The 26848-nt window shown below is 35.9% G+C and overlaps 1 protein-coding gene and 1 long non-coding RNA gene across 2 annotated transcripts in view; both read right to left on the bottom strand.

Annotated features, from left to right (window-relative positions):
• Nucleotides 1-26848, bottom strand: part of LOC143644970 (uncharacterized) — a 326292-nt gene that overhangs the window by 131855 nt on the left and 167589 nt on the right. The window lies entirely within an intron of this gene.
• LOC143643966 (olfactory receptor 8H1-like) lies at nucleotides 15522-16475 on the bottom strand. Its single transcript, XM_077112348.1, has one exon. It carries the CDS (start codon nucleotides 16473-16475, stop codon nucleotides 15522-15524), a length of 954 nt encoding a protein of 317 aa, XP_076968463.1.

Genomic DNA, 26848 nt, shown 5'->3' with positions numbered 1-26848 from the left:
TCAGCTTTCCACTGGTTTACTCACTTTCCAAGAAGTACATGGATGCATGCACTACCAATTTTCCACTTTCCTTTTCTTCCTCTTGCCCAGTGGTTTCTTCCTCAATTAAGAAATCATTTGCAGACAAATTACACACAGGATTATGAAGATTATTATGGATCATTACAGTTTTTTTTGAATCATAGATCACTTCTTCCACTAAAGATAATAATCTTTAACCTGTCTCTCACACACACATGCACACAAGGACACTGCAAAGTTTGTTCCAATAGGGGATATAAAATCAGAATCCTTGCAACAACCCCTCTGCACCTTCCACTCTTCCTGAGTCTCATTCAGCATATCCACTCCCTTTGCCTGCTTTTTGGCCTGTAGCCTCATGACTTATTTTCTAAATGCTAAAAAGAATACCACCCAACAGGCAGGCTTAACCAACTGGAATTCATTGGCTCAGGTTTGAGGCTAAGCATAGCCTAAAATCAAGGTCCTCAGTCCTCAGCTTCTCCTTCTCATGGCAGTGCTCATGATTATGTCCTTTCCTGTCTCCTTTGGGTTCCGTCTACTTTGGCTTTTTCCTGTGGCTTTCTGTCTCTCTGTTTGAAATTCATTGTGCTTAGAAAGAACTCTAGCAATCTGGATTAAAGCCAAAGTTGATTCAGTTGGCTGACACATTAACAGAAGCCCCATCTTTGACAGATGCTATCATAGATCCACACCCATGAGAGCAGATGGAGTCCAAAGCATGTCCAACTGGGGTAGGCAGCTCTTTACACCGCAGCTCCAGGACATTCTGCTAAACCTTGATATTTACTCAGTTATCGTGTTCATAATCCTTTCGTCCCAGATAAGGAAGCCAATATTCTAAGGAAATTAACTGAGAACAAGCCATGTTCTTCCTACCTGATGGGCCATTTGGGCACAATCACCCTTTCTAAGGTGGACTCCAGGTTACAAACACCCCAGTACTATTTCCTCTGACACCTGGCTCTCATTCACCTGGTATTCCACTACCGTGGGATCCAAAATGTTAGTAGATTTTGTAGTGGATGAAAATACAATCTATCATTTTTGTGCCACCCAGCTAGCTTGTTTTCTGGTGTTCACTGCTAGCAAGACATTTATTCTGTCAGGAATGTCCTGTGACATCTGTGGCCTCAACTGTCAAGTCACAAAGACTGTCAGGTGCTCCTGAGTTTTAAGCTTTCTTTCTTTTTTTTTTTTTAACTTTTTTTATTGCATAGTATAACATATATGCAAAGCAAAGAAATAAAAAAGCAATAGTTTTTCTAAGAACTCTTCAACAAGTAGTTACAGGACAGATCCCAGAGTTTGTCATGGGCTACCATATCATCCATCATCTTAGATTTTTCCTTCTAGCTGCTACAGAATATAGAAGGCTAGAGGACTTAAACACATTTTTATCATCATAATCACTTTTTCCTCTTTCTTGTTTGTGAACAATAACACATGTACAAAAAGCCTATACATTTCAAAGCACAGCACCATAATTAGTTGTAGAACATTTTTCAGACTTTGACATGTTTTACAATTTTATAATTTTAGGTTTTTACTTCTAGCTGCTCTAAAATGCTGGAGACAAAAAGAGATATCAAATTAATGATTCAGCATTCACACTCATTTGTTAAGTCCTGTCTTCTATGTATAACTCCACCAGCACTTTTGATCTTTCCATACCACTCATTGGGGTTGTTTGGGCTATGGCAACTCTAAATTTTTGATATTGGAAGGGTCTGTCACTGATATGGGGTAGGGAGATGGAACTATCTGATGCTCTGGAAAGGCTGGGCTAGGTGAAATGATTTATCTGTATCAGGGACCATCTGGAGGTTGTAGGTTTCTGGAAAGTTACTTTAGTGGATGGAACCCTTGTGGAATCTTACATATTGCCCTAGGTGTTCTTTAGGGTTGGCTGGAATGGTCCTGGTTGGGAGTTGGCAGGTTATGATAAGTAGCAAGGTCTACCTGAAGCTTGTGTAAGAGCAACCTCCAGAGTAGCCTCTTGACTATTTGAACATTCTCTGCCACTGATACTTTATTAATTACACTTGTTTTCCCCCTTTTGGTCAGGATGGAATTGTTGATCCTACAGTGCCAGGTCTGGATTCATACCTCAGAGTCATCTCCCATGTTGCCAGGAAGGCTTTTCACCCCTGGATGTCATGCCGTATGTAGGGGGGAGGGCAATGATTTCACTTGCAGAGTTGGGCCTAGAGAGACTGAGGCCACGTTTAGAACAATAAAAGAGGGCCATGCCTATAGGTAGTCTAAGCTACTCTGTTACCTACATAAGCTTCACAAGATTAAGCCTCATAATTGAGGGCTTGGCCTATTGGTTTGGGTGTAGTTAAAGTTTGACACAGTATCAGGGGATTCCCCGATGATAAGGTTTAATAGTTCTTTCTCCCATCCCTCAGGGGACTTTGCCAATACTTTCTGATTATCTGCTTAATGTACTCTAGGATGTATCCAGGTATTACAATAATCTATACGGGATTAAAGGACCTCTTTCTTGTTTGGTGCTCCCTGCATTTCAATTGTTCAAATGAGCTATATGGATAGGTTGAATTAGATTATGCACTACAGAAAATCTCAGTTCCAGACCAAATAAACTTTCTTTTATTGGTCTCAAAGAGTATGTGTGATTCTAAATTATAGGCACCATCTTCCTTACCCCTGTGTCCCGAATTACTTTAACCCCAACCTATCTAGCTTTGTTCTTATCGCTAAATATCAGGTTATATATATAAAACAACCTCTCAAAATCCAGAAATAATAATCACTACTCTAGACTTAATGTGTCTACCCTGAAACTTAGAATCTAGGCCCCTGTTTTCTTATAAGCATTTTCTAAAGGTGACCATACCATTCTTGTTTTTTCATTTTTGACTTATTTTGCAAAACCAAATGTCCCACGTGTTCATTCTTATGGCAGCATCCCTCATGACTTTGTTCCTTTTTGTAACAGCACAACCTTCATTCATAAATATACACCAATATTTGCTGATTTACTTCTCCATCAGTTTGTCCTTCAGCCACCTGCATTCATCGGGCATCAGGTAGAAGGCCCAAAGTCCACAGTCCATCAACATTCTCAATTTTAGATAATTTCATTGTTCTCAAGAGAAAGAAAACCAATAAACACACCCTCACCAAATGGGAAATCTGAACTTCCTCTTGACTCTTGTCCCTCCCCCCATTATTTACCCTTGCTGTTGCTGTGGTAGTGCTGATGGTTTCCTTTTGAACATAGTTCATAGTATGCAATAACAGTTTTCCCCCTATGGACTTAAGCACTCTTTGTACAAGAATTGTATCTGTGAAGCAATTCTTGTGAGAACTAATTCATATTTATTGTGCTAATCATTGAGACATGTAGATATATACAACCCCTTTCAATCTTGTTCATCTTTGATATGGTAGTATTACTTACAGACCCACTAATGAAGCACCTTCACTCCCATCTATTCCCTTACATTTGAGTTCAACCTCATTAATTAATGGTTGACCCTTCTCTGGCTTCTATTTATCTCTAAGTCCCCTATATTCTGTAGTATAAACCTCTGTTTATCCCTTTAAGTTGGTCATAAAAGTGGAACCATACAGTATCTATCCTTTTGTGCCTGTCTAATTTCATTCAGCATTATGTCCTCAAGGCTCATCCATCTTGTCATGTGCTTCAGGATGTCATTTTGTCTTATTGCTGCATAATATTCCATCATATGTATATACCACATTTTTTTTTAGTTGATCCACTCTTCTGTTGATGGGCATTTTATTTGTTTCCATCTTTTGGTGACTGTGAATAATGGTGCTATGAACACTGGTGTGCAAATATCTGTTTGTGTCATTGTTTTCAACTTTTCTGGGTATATGACAAGTAGTGCTGTTTCTGGGTAATAGGACAACTCAATATTTAGTTTCCTAAGAAATTGACAAACAGTCTTCCATAGTGGCTGCACCATTATACATTCCCACCAGCGGTGCAGAAATGTCACAATTTCTCCACCTTTTCTCCAACATTTGTAGTTCACGTTTGTTTAATAGCAGCCATTCTTATAGGTGTGAGGTGGTATCTCATTGTAGTCTTGATCTGCATTTCCCTTATAAACAATGAAAATGAGCATCTCTACATGTGCTTTTGAGCCATCTCTATATGCTCTTCAGAAAAATGCCTATTTGTACCTTTAACCCATTTCATAATTGGGTTATTTGTTCTTTTGTTGTTGAGTTGTATGATTTCTTTGTGTATACAGGAAATCAAACCTTTTTCCAACATGTGATTTCCAAATATTTTCTCCCATTGAGTTGGCTGCCTCTTCACTTTTTTGATAAAATCTTGAAGTGCAAAAGCATTTGATTTTGAGGAGTTTCTATTTATCTTTTTGTTGTTGTTGTTGCTTGTGCTTTGGGTGTAAAGTTTAGGAAGCTACCTCCTGTTACTAGGTCTTGAAGATGTTTCCCTACATTTTCTTCTAGAAGCTTTATGCTACTGGTTCTTATATTTAGGTGTTTGATCCACCTTGGGTTAATTTTTGTATAGGGTGTAAGATAGAGGTCCTTTTTCATTCTCTTGGCTATTGATATCCAGTTCTTTCATGCCCAATTATTAAAACAACTATTTTTGTTCCAGTTGAGAGGATTTGGGGACCTTGTCAAAAATCAGTTGACCATAGATTTGGTGGTCTGTTTCTTCACTCTTGATATGATTCCATTGGTCAATGCTTCTATGTTTGTACCAGTCCCAGTACCATGCTGCTTTGACCACTGTGTCTTAAAAATAGGTTTTAAAGTCAGGGAGTGTTAATCCTCCCACTTCATTATTCTGTTTTAGGATACTTTTAGCTATTTGAGGTCTCTTTACCTTCCAGATGCATTTGGTAATTAGCTTTTCAAAATCTTCAAAGTAGGTTATTGGAATTTTGATTGGTATTGCATTAAATCTGTAGATCAATTGGGGTAGAATTGACATCTTAACTATATTTAGCCTTCCTATCCATGAGCAGGGAATGTCTTTCCACCTGTTTAGATCTCCTTTGATTTCTTTTAGCAATGTTATGTAGTCTTCTGTGTACAAGTCCTTTACGTCCCTAGTTAAGTTCATTCCTAAGTACTTGATTCTTCTAGTTGCTATTTTGAATGCAATTTTTACCTTAACTGACTCTTTCAGCTAGGTCATTGCTTGTGTATAGAAATGTTAATGATTTTTGCACATTAATTTAATATCCTGCCATCTTCCTGAATTTGTTTATTAACTCAAGTAATTTTGCTGTAGATTTCTCAGGAACTCCCAAGTATAGTATCATGTCGTCTGCAAATAATGAGAGTTTTACTTCTTCCTTTCCAATTAGAATGCCTTTTATCTCTTTGTCCTACCTGATTGCTTTAACTAGAGATTTTAGCACAATGTTGAATAATAGTGGTGACAGTGGGTATACTTGTCTTGTTCCTGATTTTAGGGGGAAAACATTCAGTCTGTCTCCATCGAATACAATGCTGGCTATTGGTTTTTCATATAAACCCTTTATCATATTGAGGTAGTTCCCTTTGATTCCTATCTTTTGCAATGTTTTTATCAGAAAATGATGTTGAAATTTACAAATGCTTTTTCAGCATCAATCAAGATAATCATATGATTTTTCTCTTTTGATTTGTTAATGTGCTACATTGCATTAATTTTCTTGCATTGAACCATCCTTGCATTTCTGGTATAAACATCAGTTGGTCATGATGTATAATTCTTTTAATGTGCTGTTGGATTCAATTTGCTAATATTTTATTGAGAATTTTTGCACCTATGTCATTAGGGAGTAGTTTTCCTTTCTTATAGCATCTTTACTTGGTTTTGATATTAAAATGATAATAGCTTCATAAAATGAGTTAGGTATAGTTCCTTTTTCCTCATTTTTCTTTGGAAAAGTTTGAGCAGCATTGGTGTTTGTGCTTTTTGGAATATTTGATAAAATTCCCTTATTGAAGCCACCTGGCTCTGGGCTTTTCTTTGTAGGAAGATTTTTGATGACTGATTGAATCTCTTTACTTGTGACTGGTTTGTTGAGATCTTCTATTTCTTCCTGAGTCAGTATAACTTATTTGTGTGTCTCCAGGAATTTGTTCATTTCATCTAAGTTGTCTAGTTTGTTAGTTTATAGTTGTTCATAGTATGCTCTTATGATTTATTTTATTTCTTGAAGGTCTTTGGTAAAGCACCCCTTCTCATTTCTTATTTTGTTTATTTGCATCCACTCTTTTTTCTTTGTCAGTCTTGCTAGTGGTCAATCAATTTTATTGATTTTCTCAAAGAACCAGCTTTTGGTTTTATTGATTCTTTCTATTGTTCTTTTGTTCTCCCGTTCATTTATCTCTGCTTTAATCTTTGTTATTTCTCTTCTGTATTTGCTTTGGGGTTAGTTTGCTTTTCTTTCTCAAGTTCCTCCAGGTGTGCTGTTAAGTCCTTGATTTTTGCTCTTTCTTCTTTTTTAATATAGGCATTTAGGGCAATATATTTCTCTCTCAGCACAGTTTTTGTCACATCTCATAAATTCTGATAAGTTGTATACTCATTTTCATTCATCTCCCGATAGCTACTGATTTCTTTAGCAATTTCTTCTTTGACCCACTCATTGTTTAAGAGTTTGTTATTTAATCTCCATAAAATTTGTGAGTGCTCTCATTCTTTTGTGGTTATTGAGATCCAGCTTCATCCCATTGTGATCAGAGAAAGTGCTTTGAATCATTCCAATGTTTTTAAATTTATAAAGATCTTCTTTGTGCCCCAGTAGATGATCTATCCTGGAGAATGTTCCATGAGTACTAGAGAAGAATGTATACCTTTGTGCTTTGGGGTGCAATGACCTATATATGTCTGTTAGGTCTAATTCATTTATGAAGTTATTTAACTTCTCTATTTCCTTGTTGATCTTCTGTCTGCTTGTTCTACCTGTAGAAGAGAGTGGTGTATTGAAGTCTCCTGTTATTATTGTTGAAACATCTATTGCTCCCTTCAATTTTGCCAATGTCTGTTTCATGTACTTTGGAACTCCTTGACTGGGAGCGTAAACATTTATGATTGTTATATTTCTTGGGCATTTGCTCCTTTAATTAGTATATAGTGTCCTTCTTTGTCTCTTACGATGTCTTTACTTTTACAGTCTATTTTGTCTGATATTAATATAGCTACTCCTGCTTTCTTTTGGTTACAACTTTCATGGAAAATTTTTTTCCATCCTTCCACTTTCAATTTATTTGTATCCTTGTGTCTAAGATGAGTCCCTTATAAGCAGCATATAATTGAATTATATTTCTTAATCCATTCTGCCAATCTGTATCTTTTAATTGGTAAGTTTAGCCCATTAGCATTCAAAGTTATTACTGAAAAGGTGTTTCTTGATTCCACCATCCTATTTTCTTAATTTTATTTGTTAGATCTATATATTCATTTCCCTCTTTCTGTTTGTATTCTTTAAATTACTCTTATTGGTACTTTTCAATTCTGTGCCCTGCTCTGGCCCTCTCTCTCCTGTCTTTTTTTTTTTTTCAGGTGGCAGAATTCCTTTCAGCATTTTTGTAGGGCTGGTGTCTTGTTAACAAATTCTTTCAGAACTTCTGTGTCTGTGAAAACTTTAATCTCTCCCTAAATTTTGAAGGACAGTTTGGCTGGGTACAGAATTCTTGGTTGGAAGTCTTTTTCTTTCAGGATCTTGACTATATCATACCACTGTCTTTTCACCTCCAGGGTGCTAGTTGAGAGTCTGGAGTTATCATCCTATTTGATTTCTCTTGTATGCAGTAGATTGCTTTTCTCTTGCTGTTTCTCTTCAACATTTGACAGACTGATTAGTATGTGCATCAGGAAAGGCCTATTTGTATTTATTCTGTTTGGATTTTCTTGGGCTTTTTTGACTTGTGTATGTATGTCCTTTATAAGTGTTAAGAAGTTTTCCCCCATTATATTCTCAACTATACTTCCTAGCCCTTTACTCCTCTCTTCTCCTTCTGGAACACCAATGATTTTTATATTCGTATGCTTTGTTTCGTCTATCATTTCCCTGAGATTCAATTCAATTTTTCCTTTTTTTTTTTTTTTTGCCATTTGCTGTTTTGAGTCTTCAAAGTCAGTTATCCTGTCCTTTATATCACTTATTCTTTCTTTTATCTCTTCAAATCTGGTGTTGTGTGCCTCTAGTATGTTTTTTATTTGGTCAACAGATTATTAATCTCTGTGATATCCCACTGTTCTCTATTTTTTCTTTCATATTCCTCTTTGTGCTCTTCTACTGTTCTTAATATCCTTTATGTCATTTGCTATCCCACTTATTTTATTAAGTAGAGTTGTATGAACATCTTTGATTAATTGCTCCAATGTATGTGTCTCCTCTGGCATTTTAATTTGGCCCTGAGGCAGGGCTATATTTGTCTGCATTGTGATATGCTTAGTGATCTGCTGTCTTTGTGGTATGTAAACATCTTGATTGATTTACTTTGGGAGTTGATTTCTTTCAGTAACCTGAGGCCTTGTGTTTGTGAGATGATTGTACATCAGGGAGCAAGATACAGGGTGGGACACTCAGTGTGGTGATTTGTTTCAGGGCAGGTTTGGGTGCAGGTTGGGGATGTTGTGCTGATGCTTGTGAATATGGGTGCCCAGAGGCCAGGGAGGATGTAGCTGTGTGGGTGCAGCAGTTTGTGGGATGTAACCCTGGTGTGCGCTAGTCAAAGGCATGGGGCCCTTAGTGCACATGTACAGAGCTGTGGCTGTGTCGGCATTATGCCTTCATGGATTGGGGGCAGATGTGACATGGCTGCACAGGTTTGCACTTTCTCAGAACTGGGAAGTGTGGCTGAGGGCTATGTGCATGCACAGTTCTAGAATTACTGTAAAATGTGGTTCCCAGAGCTGAATGACATGATTGTAGCCTGGGAGTGCCATAAACTGATGCACAGAGCTCGTGGGGTTGGGTGAGGCTGGGTAACACTATGGGCAGGGGAGCAGGTACCTACCCTAGGTATGGAGATTAGTGTCCGACAGCCTTTATGAGCTGGCAACAGCCTGCAGGGAACAGGGAGGAGAGGTAGTGCTCAGGAGGGGTGCAGGAGAGATGGGTTGGGCTGCACTTAAGGTGGGGGTGGGAGGCAGGTATGTGCACTGGGGTTGGTGGGGTGGGGACACCTGGAGTGTGGGGAATGGGAGCAGGTGGGGGGTTTGGGTGCATGGGTGTGGGGTGAGTCCCTGGTCATGGGGTTGCACTGGTGAGAGTAGTGCACCCAAGGAGAGGGGCTTGGCTGACTTCTTTGTCCCTGGCTCCTGTCTTTGCACTTGTGCAGACTCTGCAGCTCCCTGCCAGGCTCCAGCTTTCTGCCTCTCAGTTCCTCAGCCTCCGCAACCAGGGCCACCATTTGTGGTTTAGAAGCTCTCACAGGTCAGCCACACTCCCGAATTGCCACCTCAGTCGCCCTCCTGTAACTTTTCTAACTTTTCCATGGTGCAGGGCTAATCTCAAGCTGCTCTATTTGGCCATCTTCCTGGAAAACCCTGTAAGGCATTTCTTTTTTTTTTTTTTTTTAAAGGAAAGACAGAGAGAAGGAAGGAAGGATAGAAGGAAGGAAGGAAGGAAGAAAGGGAAACATTTTTAAACATTTTCTTGTTTTATTGTATTCTGTTTCTCCGTTTTTTGTTACATGGGCTGGGGCCGGGAATCGAACCGAGGTCCTCCGGCATAGCAGGCAAGCACTTTGCCCGCTGAGCCACCGCGGCCCGCCCGTGTAAGGCATTTCTTGAATCCACCATCTTATCATTTGGATTTTATTTGTCAGATCTATATCTTCTTTTCCCTCTTTCTCTTTTTTATCCTTTAAGTTACCCTTACTGGTACTTTTCTATTTTGTCCTCCTCCAGACCTCCCTCTCCTGTCTTTTTTTTTAACTGACAGAACTCCCTTTAGTATTTCTTATGGGGCAGGTCTCTTGATAACAAATTCTTTCAGTATTTGATTGGCTATAAAAATGTTAACCTCCCCCTCAGTTTTGAAGGAAAATTTAGCTGGGTACAGAATTTTTTACTGGAAGTCTTTCTCTTTCAGGATCTTAAACATATCATTTCACTGCTTTGCTTCCATAGTGCCAATTGAGTAGTCTGAACTCAATTTTATTTGATATCCCTTGTATGTAGTAAACTGTTTTTCTCTTGCCACTTTCAGGATTTTCTGCTTCTCTTCAATGTTGACAGCCTGATTAGAATGTGTCTTGGGGAAGGCCTATTTGGATTTATTCTATTTAGAGTTCATTGGGCTTCTTTGATTTGCATATTTATGACCTTTATAAGGGTTGGGAAGTTTCCCCCCATTATATCTTCAATTTATCTTCCTAGCCCTTTACTCTTTTCTTCTCCTTCAGGGATACCAATGATTCTTATATTTGTGCACATTGTTTTGCCCATCGTTTCCATGAGATTCAATTAAAAAATTTTCATCATTTTTGCCATTTGCTGTTTTGAGTGTTCAAAATCAGCTGTTCTGTTATCTAGTTCATTTATTCTTTCTCCTGCCTCTTCAAATCTACTTTTGTGTGCTCTAGTGTATATATATATATATATATATATATATATATATATATATATATATATATATATATATATATATATATATATATATATATATATATATATATATAGTTTCTTTTCCTGCCTGATTGCTCTAGCTAGAACTTCTAGTGCAATGTTGAATAATAGTCATGACAGAGGGCATCCTTGCTTCATTCCCAGTTTTAGGTGGAAAGCCTTCAGTCCCTCACCATTGAGTGCAATGCTAGATATCAGCCTAGTGGGTGGAGCCCTGTGTGCACATGCATAGAGCTAACTGACAATGGGCTGGAGCTTCATCTGCATAGGCTGGGGGCTTATATGACTCAGTTGCACAAGCCAGCCCTTGCCCAGAGCTGAGGGCCATGACTGGGGACCATGCACATGGGTGGATCTGGGAGGACCATAAGTGATGTACAAATGTGCAAAGCTCAGGGTGGGTGGGGTGGAGCTGTGCAACTGAATGGGCTTGGGAAGGGTGTCATCTTGGTATGAAGGTGAGCACAGACAGCCTTTATGCACTGGTGATTGCCTGCATGGGGTAGGGAGGGGAAGGTCATTCTTGGGAGGGTGGGGTAAGAGTGCACTTGTTCAGGAGAGGGAGGTTGGGCTGAGGTAGGCACATGCACACGTGCAGTGGGAGTGTGGGGCCAGTTCACATGGAGGGGTGGGGGGTGGGGGCACTTGGAACAAAGGGCGGTGGGAGGCAGGGGATGGTGTTCAGATGCATGGGGTGTAGGGAGAGTCATGGGTCATGGGGCTCCACCAGTAAGCGAGGCACCTTCAAAGACCATGGCTTGGCTCACCTCCCAGTCCCTGTCTCCCCTTACGTGCACCCCTGAGGGCTCCGGGCCTCCATTTGGAAAGGTGTATGCAGCCTAATGCTATGCATTTGCACCAGCTGGGAGGTCTCTGGTTCTCTGAATCTCAGTTCTTCAGTTTTTGCAACTGGGTTCTCCTTATGTGGTGTTGAAGACCCTCCCAGGTCACTTGCACCCTGGAATCATGGTCTCAGTCAACTTCTGTCCTTTCTCTAGCTGTTCTTTGAAGCAAGAGTGAACTCAATATCCTATTCCACTATCTTCTCCAAGTACAAATAATTTATTTCTGTAAATAGGATTATGCATGTATGCTTGGAAAGATTTGGCTGACATTGCCACAGTCACACTGCCTTTTCTCAGCATATCTAAAGAATATCTGCCAACAATATACACCTCTCAATGACTTTGTGGCTTTTATTTTTAAAAATATATAATATATAAATAAGTAAAACACCTGTGCTCATAGAGCTTTCATAGTGGAGGAAAACAGAAAAGAATCAAAAGGCATAAGCCCAATAAATAAGTTGGTAGCACAATAAATAGGTTATGGTTGGGGTGACTGCTATGAAGTACAAATGCAGCAAGCGCCAGGGTTGAGGGCAGGGACAATTTTAAGTAGAATGGCGAGGCATAGTCTCAAGAGGAAGAGAATGAGGAAAGATCCCTGCAGTTATCTGGGGGAAGGAAATTTCAAGAAGAAGAGAAAATGAAAAAGTCCAGGCAGCATCAGGACTACTGGTTATAGAGAAGTGTGAGGAGGCCAGGCTGGACATTTCAAAGTGAAAGTGACAACCCAGTGATAAAGGATGAGTTCACAGGAACAAGGAGAAGCAAGGTCCTTTTGGATTTGGTGGCTCTTGTAAAAATACTGAATTTTACTCTTAGTGTGGTGGGAAATTTTGTAGGTTTTTGGAAGAAAAGTAAAAAGTGATATGATCCCACTTTTTTAACAGTACAACTCTGGCTCCTTCATTAAGATTATGTTCAAGGGGAATAAGTCAGAAAAGAGGAAAGCAATCTAGAGGGCTTTGTCAGTGATTTAAAGACTGAGGCAATGGTTCCTAGGGCAAAGGTCATGGCAGAGGAGGTGCTGAGGAATAATCACATGTTAAATGTATTCTGTACATAGAATTAATATGAAACACTGAGGGGCTGGGTGTGAAGTGTGTGATGGAGAGACCAGAATCATGCAAGGCTTTACCTGAATAAGTAGAGGATGGCTTTCCTTTATCTGATATTAAATTGTAGATATGCAAGTGCCTATCTCAGAGTTATCTTGTGAAGATAAACCAGGTTAATTGTAAAACTCAAACCCTTTAAATATCTTTTGGCATTCAATAGATGCTGTGTAAATATAGTTTCTTTTTAAGCCTTATTATATAAAATCAACTATTTGCAAACCAAAACTATTGCTCATATTTTGTCACACAGTACTCCAATCTTATTTTCTTCATCATTACTAAAATAGTTGGGCTGCAGAAACACATAGAATCATGACATGGCCACATCAAAAAAAAAAAGATTTCAAATATGGTATAAAGGGGAAATTTTAGGCTGTATATATATATATATAACTAGAATAAAAAAATAGTAATTTTCATTGTAAGCATTGACTCCTAATTTCAGCCATGGACTCTATTTAATAGCACAATTAAAATAATGCTACCACACTAGCTACTATGGTAATGTAAGGTGTTAATAATAGGAGGACATATTGGAGCTCTGCAGTTTACGCATGATTTTTCTCAAAACCTTTTAATTATCTGGTAATATATATATATATTTTATATAATATATATATGTATATGCATATACAAGCATACATTGGGAATTTCTGAGAAGAAAAAAACTCCAGACCATATTTTGCATAAAATACGATCTGCACTGATATAATTATGGATATGAGAGAAAATACAAATAGTCTTGTGTTTTTTTTAATAATGCTCAAAGGTTATGTTGCATATATTTAAATACAACATAATTGCTCACTTGAATATATTATAAGAGGGTAGGGTATTCTTAATTTAACTAAAAATTAAGAATTTCCTGAAGTTATTAATGCCTAACAAAATTGTAGAAACTTTTGACCATCGTTGACAATACATTATCAATGGATACATTTTCTAAATCAATGACATGTACATAAATGAAAGCAAGGCCAGCACAGTTCATAAAAAGACAAGACAAAGCATGACCTAAAATATAAGGCTAGAAACAATGCATATAAAAGATGAGATATCAGTTTTAAAACTTATAATATTATTAATAAATCCTTATTAAAGACATCGCTCATTGCAAATAATAAAAAGAGGAATGCAAAAAGTATAGATTCTAGACAGATTTCAAGTGAAAAATGTCATAATGAAATAATTTGTATGGTGCTATATCTTCTAAAAATTTTCACATCAATTAAAAATGTAATGGAAACTAATACAGATTTAGTAAATAACGATGAACCAGTGAAAAATAAACATTACTGTGCCTTAAAATTGAGGTTAAATTTTACTATAAACAAATTATTGGAAAATGGGAAAAATATTTTCTTACATAAACTTTGAACTACAGAAAAAGTCAAGAGTACAATCCCAGATTTAGTAGAGGAATTTTTAAAGGAAATTTTAAAACAACTTATCTTGTGAAAATTTATGAAATGTCACATAATTAGGATTCATTTTATGAATTCTTCCTATTACAAATTTTATATAATTAAAAAATGTACAACAAATAAGACAGGCCTTTAATTTGAAAATGTCTTTCTTTTTTTTTCCTTAGCATGGGCAGGCACCGGGAATTGATCCTGGGTTTCCAGCATGGCAGGTGAGAACACTGCCACTGAGCCATTGCCGCACTGCCTGATAATTTACTTCTTTTTAATTAACAAACCTGTAGATATCAGGAGCAAACCACTCTTTTAAATTACACAGAATAAAAAAAAGAAATAATAATCACTGATGCTTGTTGTCACATCACAGAATGGTAAGGATTTCAAATGGCTAACAGATAGAAACATGAGAGATATTATTGCATGCAGATTTCTAACCTGTTTAATTTACAAAATTTCAGATACTAAACATTGCAGGGTTAGCTTCTTGATCTCACCTATGTGCTAAGAAAACATGAATCTCCCAACTTTAAATGACAATGTAACAAAGTGATATACTAATAAGTGTAAAACTGCAAAAGAGTAATAGGGAGACATAAAATATGCATGTATTAGCCTGGAAAACCACAAGAAAAATATAAAAAATGGTGTTAGGTTATTTCTATTTCCTTTATTATTTTAAAATATTTGCCAGATTTTCCTTGATGTTCACATATACTTTTGTCTATAGCTGAATTCTATCATAAAATTCTCCTTTGATCTAACAACAAACGTTTGAAGTGCTATTTTCCCATTTAACTGTTTCATTATCAATAAGATTAATCAAAAGCAGTTGTGAAATACCAGTGAATATTTTCACAACAAAACACACCATGTATTCATATTTGCAAGACTGTAAATATTCTAATGGTGATAGTCACAAATTGTCAGTACTGCCTTCACATTAATGATCTGATTTAATCTTTATAATAACTCTATGGATTTAGAATCATTATTTTCCTTTTACATTTAAGGAAGCTGAGGTTTCAACTCTCAGTGGCTTACCAAGGGAAAGTCTGCTTAAAAGCTGGGGGATCTAGAATCTAAATCCTGAGTTGTCTAGTCCAAAGCAGCATTCTTTACAACTCTGCTATATTTCTTTTGTTCAGACGAAATAGAATGACCTGTGAAAGTGTTTTCCATAATAAAATTCTCTGAAACTGGAACATGCTTGGGTATTTATATGGTATAATTGGAAAGATGACACCTATTTGTTTTTTTTTTTCATATTATTTGCCCTTAAAACACATATATTTAGACCATGGGTATGGTATGTATTTCATGGCTTCCAATTACTATGCAAATTTATAAATATATTCTTGGAAATATTTTAGATCATGTGTGGTGATAAAAGAGGATTGTTCAAGAAAAATGAAAATTAATTTAAGGTTGTTCTTACTTTTAGAGAGAGATTAACTAAATACCTAATAGGAAAGAAAGAAAACATAAACTTAAAAGTTCAGATTCACCAACATTTCAATTGACTGGAGCTCTCTCTCTTCTGCATGACTCTAATGAGAGCATTTTTCACCTCTTTGTTCCTAAGACTATAAATGAGTGGATTCAGCATGGGGATCACCATAGTATAAAACACAGAGGCGACTTGATCCCTTCCCAAGGAATAGGACTGTTTTGGTTTTAAATAAGTAAATATCAAAGTGCCATAAAAGATGGTGATTCCCAGGAGATGGGAGGCACAAGTAGAGAAGGCTTTGCGCTTTCCTGAAGTGGAATTAATTTTCAGGATAGTAGACAGAATGGACATGTAGGAAACAAAAATTGTGATAAGGGACACGATAAGGGTCGAGCCAGCAAAAATGAATATTGTGATTTCCGTGTCATGAGTGTCAGAACAAGACAGAGCTAAAATTGGGGGTGTGTCACAGAAAAAGTGATGGATTGCATTGGATTTGCAGAAATGCAAACTGTGTATGGAAAGTAAATTTATCAAAGAGTCAGTTAAACCAATCATGTAGGACCCAGTGATGAGGGCACAGCAGAGTCTTGTGGACATAACAACTGGGTACTGAAGAGGATTGCAGATGGCCACATAGCGGTCATAGGCCATTGAAGACAGAAGGAAACACTCTGTTGCACTCAAGAAGACAAAAAAAGACATCTGGGTGAAGCAACCTGATAATGAAATATGCTTCTTGGAATTCAGTAGGTTCTCTAAGGTTTTAGGAGTGATGACGGTTGAGTAGCAGACGTCAAGGAATGACAGGTGACTGAGGAAAAAGTACATGGGGGTATGAAGCTGGAGATCCAGGCGAATTACCAGTATCATCCCTGTGTTCCCCAGCACATTAATCAGATATATCAGGAGAAATAACATAAAGAGGACTCGCTGGATCTCTTCAGAGTCTGTCAGTCCCATCAGGATGAAGTCAGGCACATTTGTGTTATTCCTACTTCCCATGGCATTCAACTGTGGTAAATGCTGGGAAATCAAAGGGGATACTTAGCATGAATGACTTGGAGAAGGTTTTATGTTAATAGGAATGATCCTGCACTTTTAAAAACTACTTACATGCTCCTAGAAATGTATAATAAAGAGTAGTTTGTAAAATATGACTGAAAGATTCTTATTTTGAGGTCTAAATATCCTTTGCAGTTCATATGATAGAAACTCATTTATGTTGAATAATTAGGGTGAATCTGAACTGTTATAAATGCTTCCCTTCATTAACACATTTATCCAGATGAAAATATTCTTTCATAGGTATTACTGTTGTACCCATCTTTTAGATTAGAAAAAGGGCACAGAAATTTAACTAACTTATCCAGCATTGTAAATATTAAGTATTGTTTTTATGATTCTACAAAAATCTGTTGAATCCAGAGAGCATTTTCATCACACTGTATTTCTATTCACAATTACTTTCATGAAAAAAAATAAACAGCGATAAATATGTAATAAATAATGATTGTTTTAAGGCACCATTTCCTGTTCTTTTGGATCCAATATTATGTAACACAAATGACAGATAAGAAAATAAATCCTAGGCCAGCTTTATGGGTACAATAATATTATAGACCACACATTAATTTTGATTTTCAGAAAAAACTTGTTTATTTAAAATAAAATGTCTTTCAAAAATTATATTTTGAATATATGTTCATTGCTGGTACCTTATGAGTCCACAAATTCTATATTACCATTTCCACAAATCTTGGCATTATTTAAGTAATATGTATATGTCTATGGATATGTTATTTTTCTAATATCCTCATTTTATTTGATCAAACCTAAAACCTTCTGACTTTGGGAATAATACTTACCTGAGTCAAAGTTGAAGAATTTCTTCAAGTATGATGTGTCTAAAACTGAGTCAGTCTCAAATGTTTTCTACATATACAATATGTTAAACAATGAAGGAACTGAAAATTTCTGTGATATATTCGTTTTCTTTGAGATAAGTTATTTTTTAATTTTTGTGCAGGCATTTTAATTTTATTTTGAGGTAAAATAAATCAATCCACAAATTTTGTTCAGATCCTGGTCAAATGCAAAGTTCCCCAGAAATTATGTCTGACAACCACACCAGGAGATTCTGTGCCCCAAAGCAAAGAGAATTCCTTGCCTTTCCCCTGCCAATGCCAAGGCCCCTCTTATATTGAGGATGGCTGATAATGACCTGTTCAGCCATCTCTGGACCAATTTCCAGGGAGATTACAGGGCACATTTCCAAGGACTAATGTATCAACATTAAGTTTGAACCAGAGAATCCCTTCTCTCTTTGAAGCCATATTTTGACAATGAGTTTTTGGTATTCTTCCAAGGTCCTGTAATATCTGAGTGGGTAACAGAGAAGGTATTTTTTTTTAGAGAAATGCTTAATTACCCTGTGGCTTATAGTCCAGTTTGTTAGCCACCAGGGATGGAATAGCACATTTTTTATTATGAAAAAAATTATATTTTAAAGTGTGACACTATCATGGGAATAGACATTTGTTTATTACACAAAATGAGAATATAACAAAATTCAAAGAAAAAAATGAATATCATTCATTATGTTGTTAATCTTGATATGTATTTTCTTACAATTATTTTTCCTTCAGCATAGCTAATTATTTATAGGTATGCTTATGTGGTCACATAATTTTTTATCATGCTATTTTTTCAGTAACATCTAAATTTTGTTACTACATATTCAAAATATGTCTTAAACTCAGTTTTATTAGACTTCTGTAAAAATTGTAAATATTCTTTAGAATTATGTACGAGCTGATGAATGGGCATTCTGGGGCCTCACAAGGAAAACAGTGTAGTTTCTCCATTCAGGTTTGGCAGTTTCAACTAATTCATTGACACAGCAGATGTATTACTGAATTCATCCAAAAAATGTTTCTGCAACTAATTGTATTTTTTAATGCTCATTGCTAATCTTGTTAATAAAAATAAACAAGAAAGAAAAGAAGAAAGCAAAAATAAGCTGAGACGAAAAACATTTTGTAATTTATGGCACAAAGCTCTCTTCCTCTCCAAATAAACAAGGTAAATGCTTTCTTGTGAATCTTGCAAATATTTACAAAATTGAAATAAAATTTCAGGAAGGTTTGGAAGTAACTCTTACAGGAAAAATTTTTTACACTCCAAAATCTCAGGAGGGAAGTTGTTGGTATTGATAAGGATTTAAAAATTAATATATTATATATTTGGTGAACTTTTGGAAGAACAGTTCTTCTGTTCTTCAAACAAATCAGTGGTACTGCGTCAGGCTTAACTGGAGATTAAGAATCCAGCACCAATTTATTTCACTATAGATGACCTTGAGGTTTTGAACCAAATAAGAGACTAATTGAGATTTTCCTTGACAGTACCATCCCGATAGGGCAAGCTTCTATTGGTAAAATCACCGAGTGAATTTTTGTTTTATTTTTCCTGAGCATTAAAATCAATTTTTTAATAGGCATTGAGTAAAATTTAGAGTAATATGATTAGAGGTTAAAGAACAAATAATTCACAAAACTAAATTTATTACTAATCTATTTTTCTGAACCTTTTTTGGTAGGATTCCAATAGATCCTACCAAACTCTATGAGTAACATAGTATTGGTAGAAAACGGGGAATAAGAAAAAAAAAAGAAATATGACTTCTTTGTCTTAGATTTCAATACAGTTAGCTTTTATCCATGAAAATTATGTAATGCTGTTATTTACTTTAAAAACTCTGGCTGAATTTAATACTGTAAAATGTTTAAGTATTTAGAAGTTCTGTTAAGGATTTTTATATTCTGGGGGAAAATAGCTCTTTTATTATTTAATACTACCCTTTATATCTGCAGAATACAGATGTTTAATTTTTCTAGTACAACTATGCTATCACATTAGTTTAATATTTTAACATTTGTGCATTCATGAGGTATATTTATACACACTTTCAGTTTTAACCAGTTTATTATAGACACAAAATAACTGGGTTTATCTTTAGTTGAATAATTTACTCTGTCTTTTAATTGGAATGTCTCATCTATTTACTTTAAAAATAATTAATGTATAATTTTCAATTTATGTTATCCATTTTGGGGCTTCTGCTACTTCTCCACTGGCTTCTTTGGGTTTAATAAAATATTTAATATTAAATTGAATTCTCTATACTGGATTGTTTTCATCAGATCTCATTTAATTACATTGCCAGTGATTTCTCCAGGAAAAGATTTTTGCATCCTTAAATTATTTTAGTTACCTTTAAATATTTTTTAAATTCCAGTTATTCATGATGGCAACATAAATTCTCCAAGTTTCCAATTGCCCACAGAATCTTTGAAAAACTAACCAAATCTCATAGAACCAGTTTCAAAACTCCCGAGACCAGTTAAAGGATAGCTCTAACTTAAAAGTACTTGTATTAGTTTGCAATCTGCTGGAATGTGATATACCAGAACTGGAACAGCTTTTTAAAAAAGGGAATTTAGGAAGTTACAAGTTTTCAGTTCTAAGTTTTTTTTTAAATATCCAAACTAGGGTATCTAGGGAAAGATACTTTAATTTAAGGAAGGTGGATGGGTCAGGAACAACTCTACACCTCTGGGTAGTCACATGGTTGGCATCTGCTGGTCCTTTGCTCCTGGGCTTCATTGCTTTCAGCTTCTGTCCCTGTAGGGGTTCCTCACTATGCTCGTCCAGGGCTGGCTTTCATCTCTTGGCTTCCTTTGGTTCTCTCCAAGTTCTGGCTTGCTTAACATCTCATGGTGACATCTTCTGGGCTCCACACATCTCCAAAGATGTATGTCTCTGTTTTCCAAGTGTCAGCATCAGCCTTGCTCAGAAGTTTCTGTTGGCTCTTGCCATTCCTGTCATTTCTGACCCTCTCCAAAATATTTCCTCTTCTAAAGCATTGCAGTAAACTAATCAAGCCCACCTGGAATTGGTGTAGTCACATCTTCACCTAATCAAAAAGTTGCACCCAAATTTGGGCATGCCACATCTTTGTGTAGATAATCTAATCAAAATTTCCATGCTTTGATATTGAATCAGGATTAGAAGAAGTGGTTGCCTCCATAATATTGGACCAGGAGTATAATAATATAATAACAAGTATGAGATCATGCAATGTATCTTCTTTGACCACATTGGAATGAAGCTACTAATCAATAACCAATTGATAACTGCAAATTTCACAAATTTGAGGAAATCAAGCAACACACTCAACCCACAGATCCAAGAAAAAATCACAAAGGCAATTAAGAAATATCCTGAAGTGAATGAACAAAAATTAAATATAGCAAACTAATAAGATTCAGCAAAGTCAGTAATGAGAGAAAAACTCACAGGTGTAAATGCTTACTGAAAAAACAGAAAGATCTCACAACTTGAGGAAATAGAAACAGAAGAGCAAAGAATGGAAAATAACAAAGATTATAATACAGATGAATGAAATTGAGAATGAAGAAAAATAGAGTATCAAAGAGCCAAAAGTGGGTTATTTGGAAAGATCAATAAAATTGATGACACTTAAGCTAGATTCACAAAGAAAGAAAAGAGAGAGGAGGAAAATAAATCAGAAATGAAAAGAGATACATTATCATCAACATCACAGAAATAAAAGAATTCAAAGAGGATTCTATGAACAGCAGTGCCACCCAAATTAAATAACCTAAATGTAATAGAAAAGTTCTTAGAATACACAACCTATCTATACTCCAGAAGAAAGAGAAGATTTCAACAGACCAATAACAGTGAACAGAATAAAATCAATAGCCATATAGTCTCATTGGTGAATTATACCAAACATTTTAAAAACACCAACCCAGCTCAAATTCCTCTAAAAAATGGAAGCACAGATGATGCTTTCTAACTCCTTCTAAGAGGTCAGGATCAATCTAATACAAAAGTCAGATAAAGATATGACGAGAAAAGAATGGGACAGTATCCCTTAAGATTATAAATGCAGAAATCCTCAACAAAATGTTATAAAGAGAATCTAATAGCACTTTAAGAGTATTATTCACCATGATCAAGATCGATTTATGCCAGGTATGGAAGTTGGTACAGCAAAAGAAAATCAATAAATGTTGCGCACCACCATAGGAGGAAGAAAAAAGCCAGATGACTTTTAAAAATACAGAAAATTCTTTTTACAAAATGAAGCAACCCTTCCTGATAAAAACACTCAGAAAACTAGGAATAGTAGGAACTTAATTCACAATGAGAAAGCTCATTTTGAAAAACCCATAGCTAACCTAACATTGAATAGCGAAAGAATGGAAGCTTTCCTTCTAAGATCAAGGACAAGGCAGTGGTGTCCACTGTCACCAATGATATTCAGCACTGTATTGGGAGTTCTAACCAGAATAAATAGGCAATGGAAGTGTTTGGTTTGCTAAAGCTGCTGGAATGCAATATACTGGAAATTGACTGGCTTTTACAAAGGGGATTTACTAGTTTACACATTTACAGTTCAAAACTCATGGACAGGTCCAAATTAAGTCATCAAGATGATGATACCTTGACTCTGAAGAAAGGCCACAGGCATCTGGATCACCCCTGTCAGCCAGAAAGGAACATGGTTGGGTTCTGCTGGTTCTTACTCCCAGGTTTTACTTTCAGCTTCTTAATCCAGGGTCCTCTCTCAGCTTCTTTGAGGTAAACTCTGGATTTCATTTCTTACCTTACAATCTCCCAGGGAGTTTTCTTTTCTGATCAACTGTTTATTCTCCAAAATGTCTCTCTCTCTCTTAAAGGACTCTAATAAGTGGGTTATGACCCACCTGGAATGGGCAGGGTCAACTCTTCATGGAGACAATCTAATCAGAGTGTCCTACCCAAGAATATGTCTGTACCCACAAGATTGGATTAGAAAACATGGATTTTCTGTGGTACATAACTATTTCAAAACAATACAAAAAGGAAATAAAGCATATTCAAATTGGGAAGTAAGAAATAAAACTCTCCTCATTTTCATATGACATGATGCCATATGTAGAAAATTTTGAAAAATCCACAACAAAGCTGCTATCTACTAGAGATAATAAACTAATATAGCAGTGCCTCAGGATGAATATCAACAAGCAAGTACAGTGGTGTTTCTATTCTCCAATAATGAACATCCTTACATGGAAATTTTTAAAGGTTACAATTAAAATTGTAGCCAAATTAATCAAACATCTAGGTTTGAATTAAACCAAAGGTGGAAAGGACTTATATACAGAAAATATGAAACATTGCTGAAATGAATTAAAGAAGACCTAAGTAAATGGAAAGACAATCCATGTTCAAGGATTGGAAGACTAAATGTTAAGATGTCAGTTTTACCCAAAATAAATTGCAGATTTATTGCAATCTCATTCAAAATTGCCAAAGCTTTCTTTTTAGAAATGGAAAAGTCAATCATCAAACTGATAAGGAGGTCACATAAGGGGTTCCAAATAGCAAGGCTTCCCTTAACAAGAAGAAGGATGTTGTAGGGCTAACAATTTCTGATTTTAAAACTTATTGTAAAGCTACAGTAATCAAAACATCAAAATATGGGACAAGGGCAGACATACAGGCAAATGGAGTTGAATTAGGAGTTCAAAACTCAAACCCTATATCAGTGGCCAACTGATTTTGAAAAGGGTACCAAATTCTCTCAATTGAGAAAGAATAGCTTATTTAACAAATGGTATTGGGAAATTTGTATATCTACATGGAATAGAATGAATGTGGACCCAAACCTCTCCCCAGACACAAATCAATTGAAAAAGGAGTAATATAAAAAATAAAACAATATGATTTTTTAGGGATTGCCTTATATATTAAAAAACAAACAAACAAATGAACATGTCCTTAATGTAAATGCATTTCTATGACTGTGAAACCATTTTATTTTATTTTTTGTTGTTGTTGTTTTTGTCATTTATTTTGTTATGTAAAACCATTTTAAGTAGGGCATTTTAAAAATTTTTTGCATGTGCATGCACTGGGAATAGAACTCAGGTCTCTAACATGGCAGGTGAGAATTCTGCCACTGAACCACTGTCGCACCACCTAAATAGGAGATTTTTCAGAAGTTATCTTTATGTAAAGTGTGGCTTTCTGAATCACACTTGAATTTTAATCTGATTTCTGGAGTCCTGTATAAACAGAGTGAAGCTCAGATATAGAAGGAAAGTGAAAAATGAAGCTGGAAGTCAGTGGAACCCAGTAGAGAAAGAGGAAGACCTAACCATGTGCCTTGTTGATGTAACAGAAAGCCAAGGATCCAAGACCCTGGCAGCCAGCCCCAGAATGCCACAGGTGTGGAGAATCACCTTGCTGATGACTCAGTTTGGGCTTTTCCTAACCAAAAGACTCTGGGACATTAAATTCCCATAGGATAAATATTCCCATTTCAACTGAGAGAAAATGGAAAGAAAACAGGGGTCAGTTGTGAAATTCAGCAAGACAGACTCAATTACATTTGAGTTCAGAAAGCCGCTTACAGATTGATGTTTTCTCCTCAGTGTCTGATAGAGTGGCAGCCCTACCCCTTCCCAGCCCTTGCACAACAGCACTACTTTGGGTGGGACACAATATTCATCGCTATCCAGAATGCCTTCCATGGCTCTAATGATCACTGTTCCCAAAGGAATACTGGAATGGGATCATTGCCAGGAAAGAACATAAAAATAGATTGGTGTGAAAAGAAAGTCTTCTGGGACAAGTTGGACTGTAAGTCTAATATAACCATATTTATGTCAACTGGAAACATTTTAAATAAAATATTTTTGCATTAATTCTCATTTATATTTAATATAATCTTGTGTCTGAAATGTGATTGCCCCCATTTTATTTTTATGACTTAAGTAACAACATTTCATGGACATTATAGCAAATTTAAGACTAGTACAAAGGTGAGTATTTTCCATTTTGACATTTCTGGATGGAAAAAAAAATCACAATATTTATTCATCTTTGCACATTTTAATATGGGTTAAGATAAAAAGAGATGATAGAAAGTTTAATATTACATTAACTGGAAAATAAACTGTTTAATAGGCAGGGCTTTTTTCTGTTGTTTGTTTTACATAACCTATTTAGTCAAGTTTGAAGAAAATATGTCCTTTTATTTTATACAGAAAAGTGCATCCACTTGGGACCAATGTCATTATCATTTCTTTTTTATCACTGCCTAGCATATCATTATGTCCATACAACAAAAAAACGTGACAATGGAATTATATACACACAATTTTGTGGTGGAAGTACAAGAATGTTATTTTCTGGGTATATGATGACAATACAAGGTGGTAATAATAGAGTAATATATGGAAAAAATACACCAAATGTAAATAATGAATGATAGAACTGTTTTAATAAACTTTTATCAATTGTAATAAAGGTAACTATTGTTAGAAAAGTTGCAATTCTTTTATAAAATACTATCAGTAGTAGTAGCAAATATTCCATACTGATGAAGACGATGTTGGTGGGGTGGCGTATGGAAATATTGTATTTTATGAATTACTGTTCTGCAGATTCCCAACTATTCTCTTAAAAAAGTAGAAATGATGATATCAGCAGTCAGAAGAATTTCCTCTTCAAATTCAGCCAGTAATTTCAAGGGGATCACCAGTGAAATCAAAATTCTTCACTGGTGATACCATAGGAGGAGGAGGGCAGTGGGGGTTGGTGTGTATGATGAGGAGGAAGTAGTCAGTAGAAAAGTGAAGGTTTTACAAGAAAATTAATTAGACTGGTCAAACCTACAATGATTCTGAAGCTCCCTTATATTTTCAAGGTGCAGAACTAGAATTTCAGATAGATATTTTACTGGCAAGTGTAAGGTTATTCAGAAAGGAGTTATTTGAAGCCACTGCAGTGAATAAAATTTTAAAGGATATACAGAACTTCCACTTCAACTTAGAATGTAGAAATTTGCAAAGAATATTTCCTTAACCCTCACAATTTTCAAAAACCTTATTATCAACAAAACCACTTCCTATAAACACACAAGAAAGATGAGGTTGGAAACACCCACGAAATCAGAATACCAATGAGAAACAAGCCTATCAAAGAGTAGATGGGACATGTGAACTGTTTCACCTTGGGCAGAGGGGGAAAGAAAGTGTGGACATAATACAAGCACATAAGAAGAATACAGAAAAATTATAAAGAATAGTTAAAGTCAAGTGTGGCCTACAATGTCAGTTTCAAAAAGCAAATAGCCCTAGAATCAGGAGATTTATATTCATTCCCACTTTATTATCCTCAGGCCTCTACCAAGTGCTCATAAAAAAGACAAGGGGTACGCTGGGAGTATTTCAGTCAAAGTCATTGTGTAACCTACAAAGTATCCTCCTCCTCTCTTACTAAATGAGGAACTGATATTATTTCACAAATGATAGATTTATCTTCACTTTAGTCTGCCCTAAATAGATAAAATTTATTGATACATATCATAGAATAGTTCTTGCTTCCTTAAAGCATCCTATCTAACATTAAATCTTCTTTTCCTTATACCCTCTTCCTAGTTACCTGGCCAAAGCCTAAATATAATAGGTTCTCTCCAAAACACTCTTATTTAGAAAATGCATATTTCAAATACCATGTGTCCTTCCTCATTGCAATGAGAAATGAAATTGAATTTTTAAACCATTTGTGTATCTAATGGCCTTTTGTTAAAGAGCATTGTCAATAGGATAAAAGATTCAGCAGCAAAGACAAAATCACATATGAATATATAACAAATTACATCATAAGGAAAGAATCTATTAGGTAGTGTTCAAAGTAATCCTATAAATATAATTTTTAAAAGGCAAAAAAAATAATATAAGAAACAAAGAATTTCATCAACAAGATTTTCAGTAGAGTCTGTACAACTGATGAAAGATTTTTTGAACTTGAACATAGGCCAATAGGAGTTAACCAAACAGATAAGAAGTTAAAATTTATGAGATATAACATCCAAGGGCTGTGAGACAATATCAAACATTTAACATTCAAATTTTTAGAGAACTATAATGAGAATAGAGAGGGGTTATTTCCAGGGAAGATGGCAGATTAGGAAGCTCCAGGACTAAGTTTTTCAATCAAACCAACAATTAAATAGAAAGGATCTGTTTGAGACAAATATTTTGAAACTCTGGAGGCAAGAAGATTACTGTACAGCATATAGGGAAGAGCCAGAGGAAGAGGTAGATAAACACAGTAAAGGGCATAAAATCATTCTTTCTATACAGAACCATCAGCACCCTTCCCCTACTTTCATTGCAGAAAGTTTGGAGTTCAGTTCCTATCTAGTTCATTTGTGACAGAAAGGGACATAAAACCCCTCGGCCCCCAAAATGGGGGTGGACACACTTGGTCACAGATCAAGGCATTTTGTA

This window comes from Tamandua tetradactyla, chromosome 8 (genome assembly GCF_023851605.1).
Source record: "Tamandua tetradactyla isolate mTamTet1 chromosome 8, mTamTet1.pri, whole genome shotgun sequence".
NCBI classification, from domain to species: domain Eukaryota; kingdom Metazoa; phylum Chordata; class Mammalia; order Pilosa; family Myrmecophagidae; genus Tamandua; species Tamandua tetradactyla.
The sequence above is the reverse complement of the archived record's forward strand: the minus strand, read 5'-3'. Positions and strand labels throughout refer to the sequence as shown.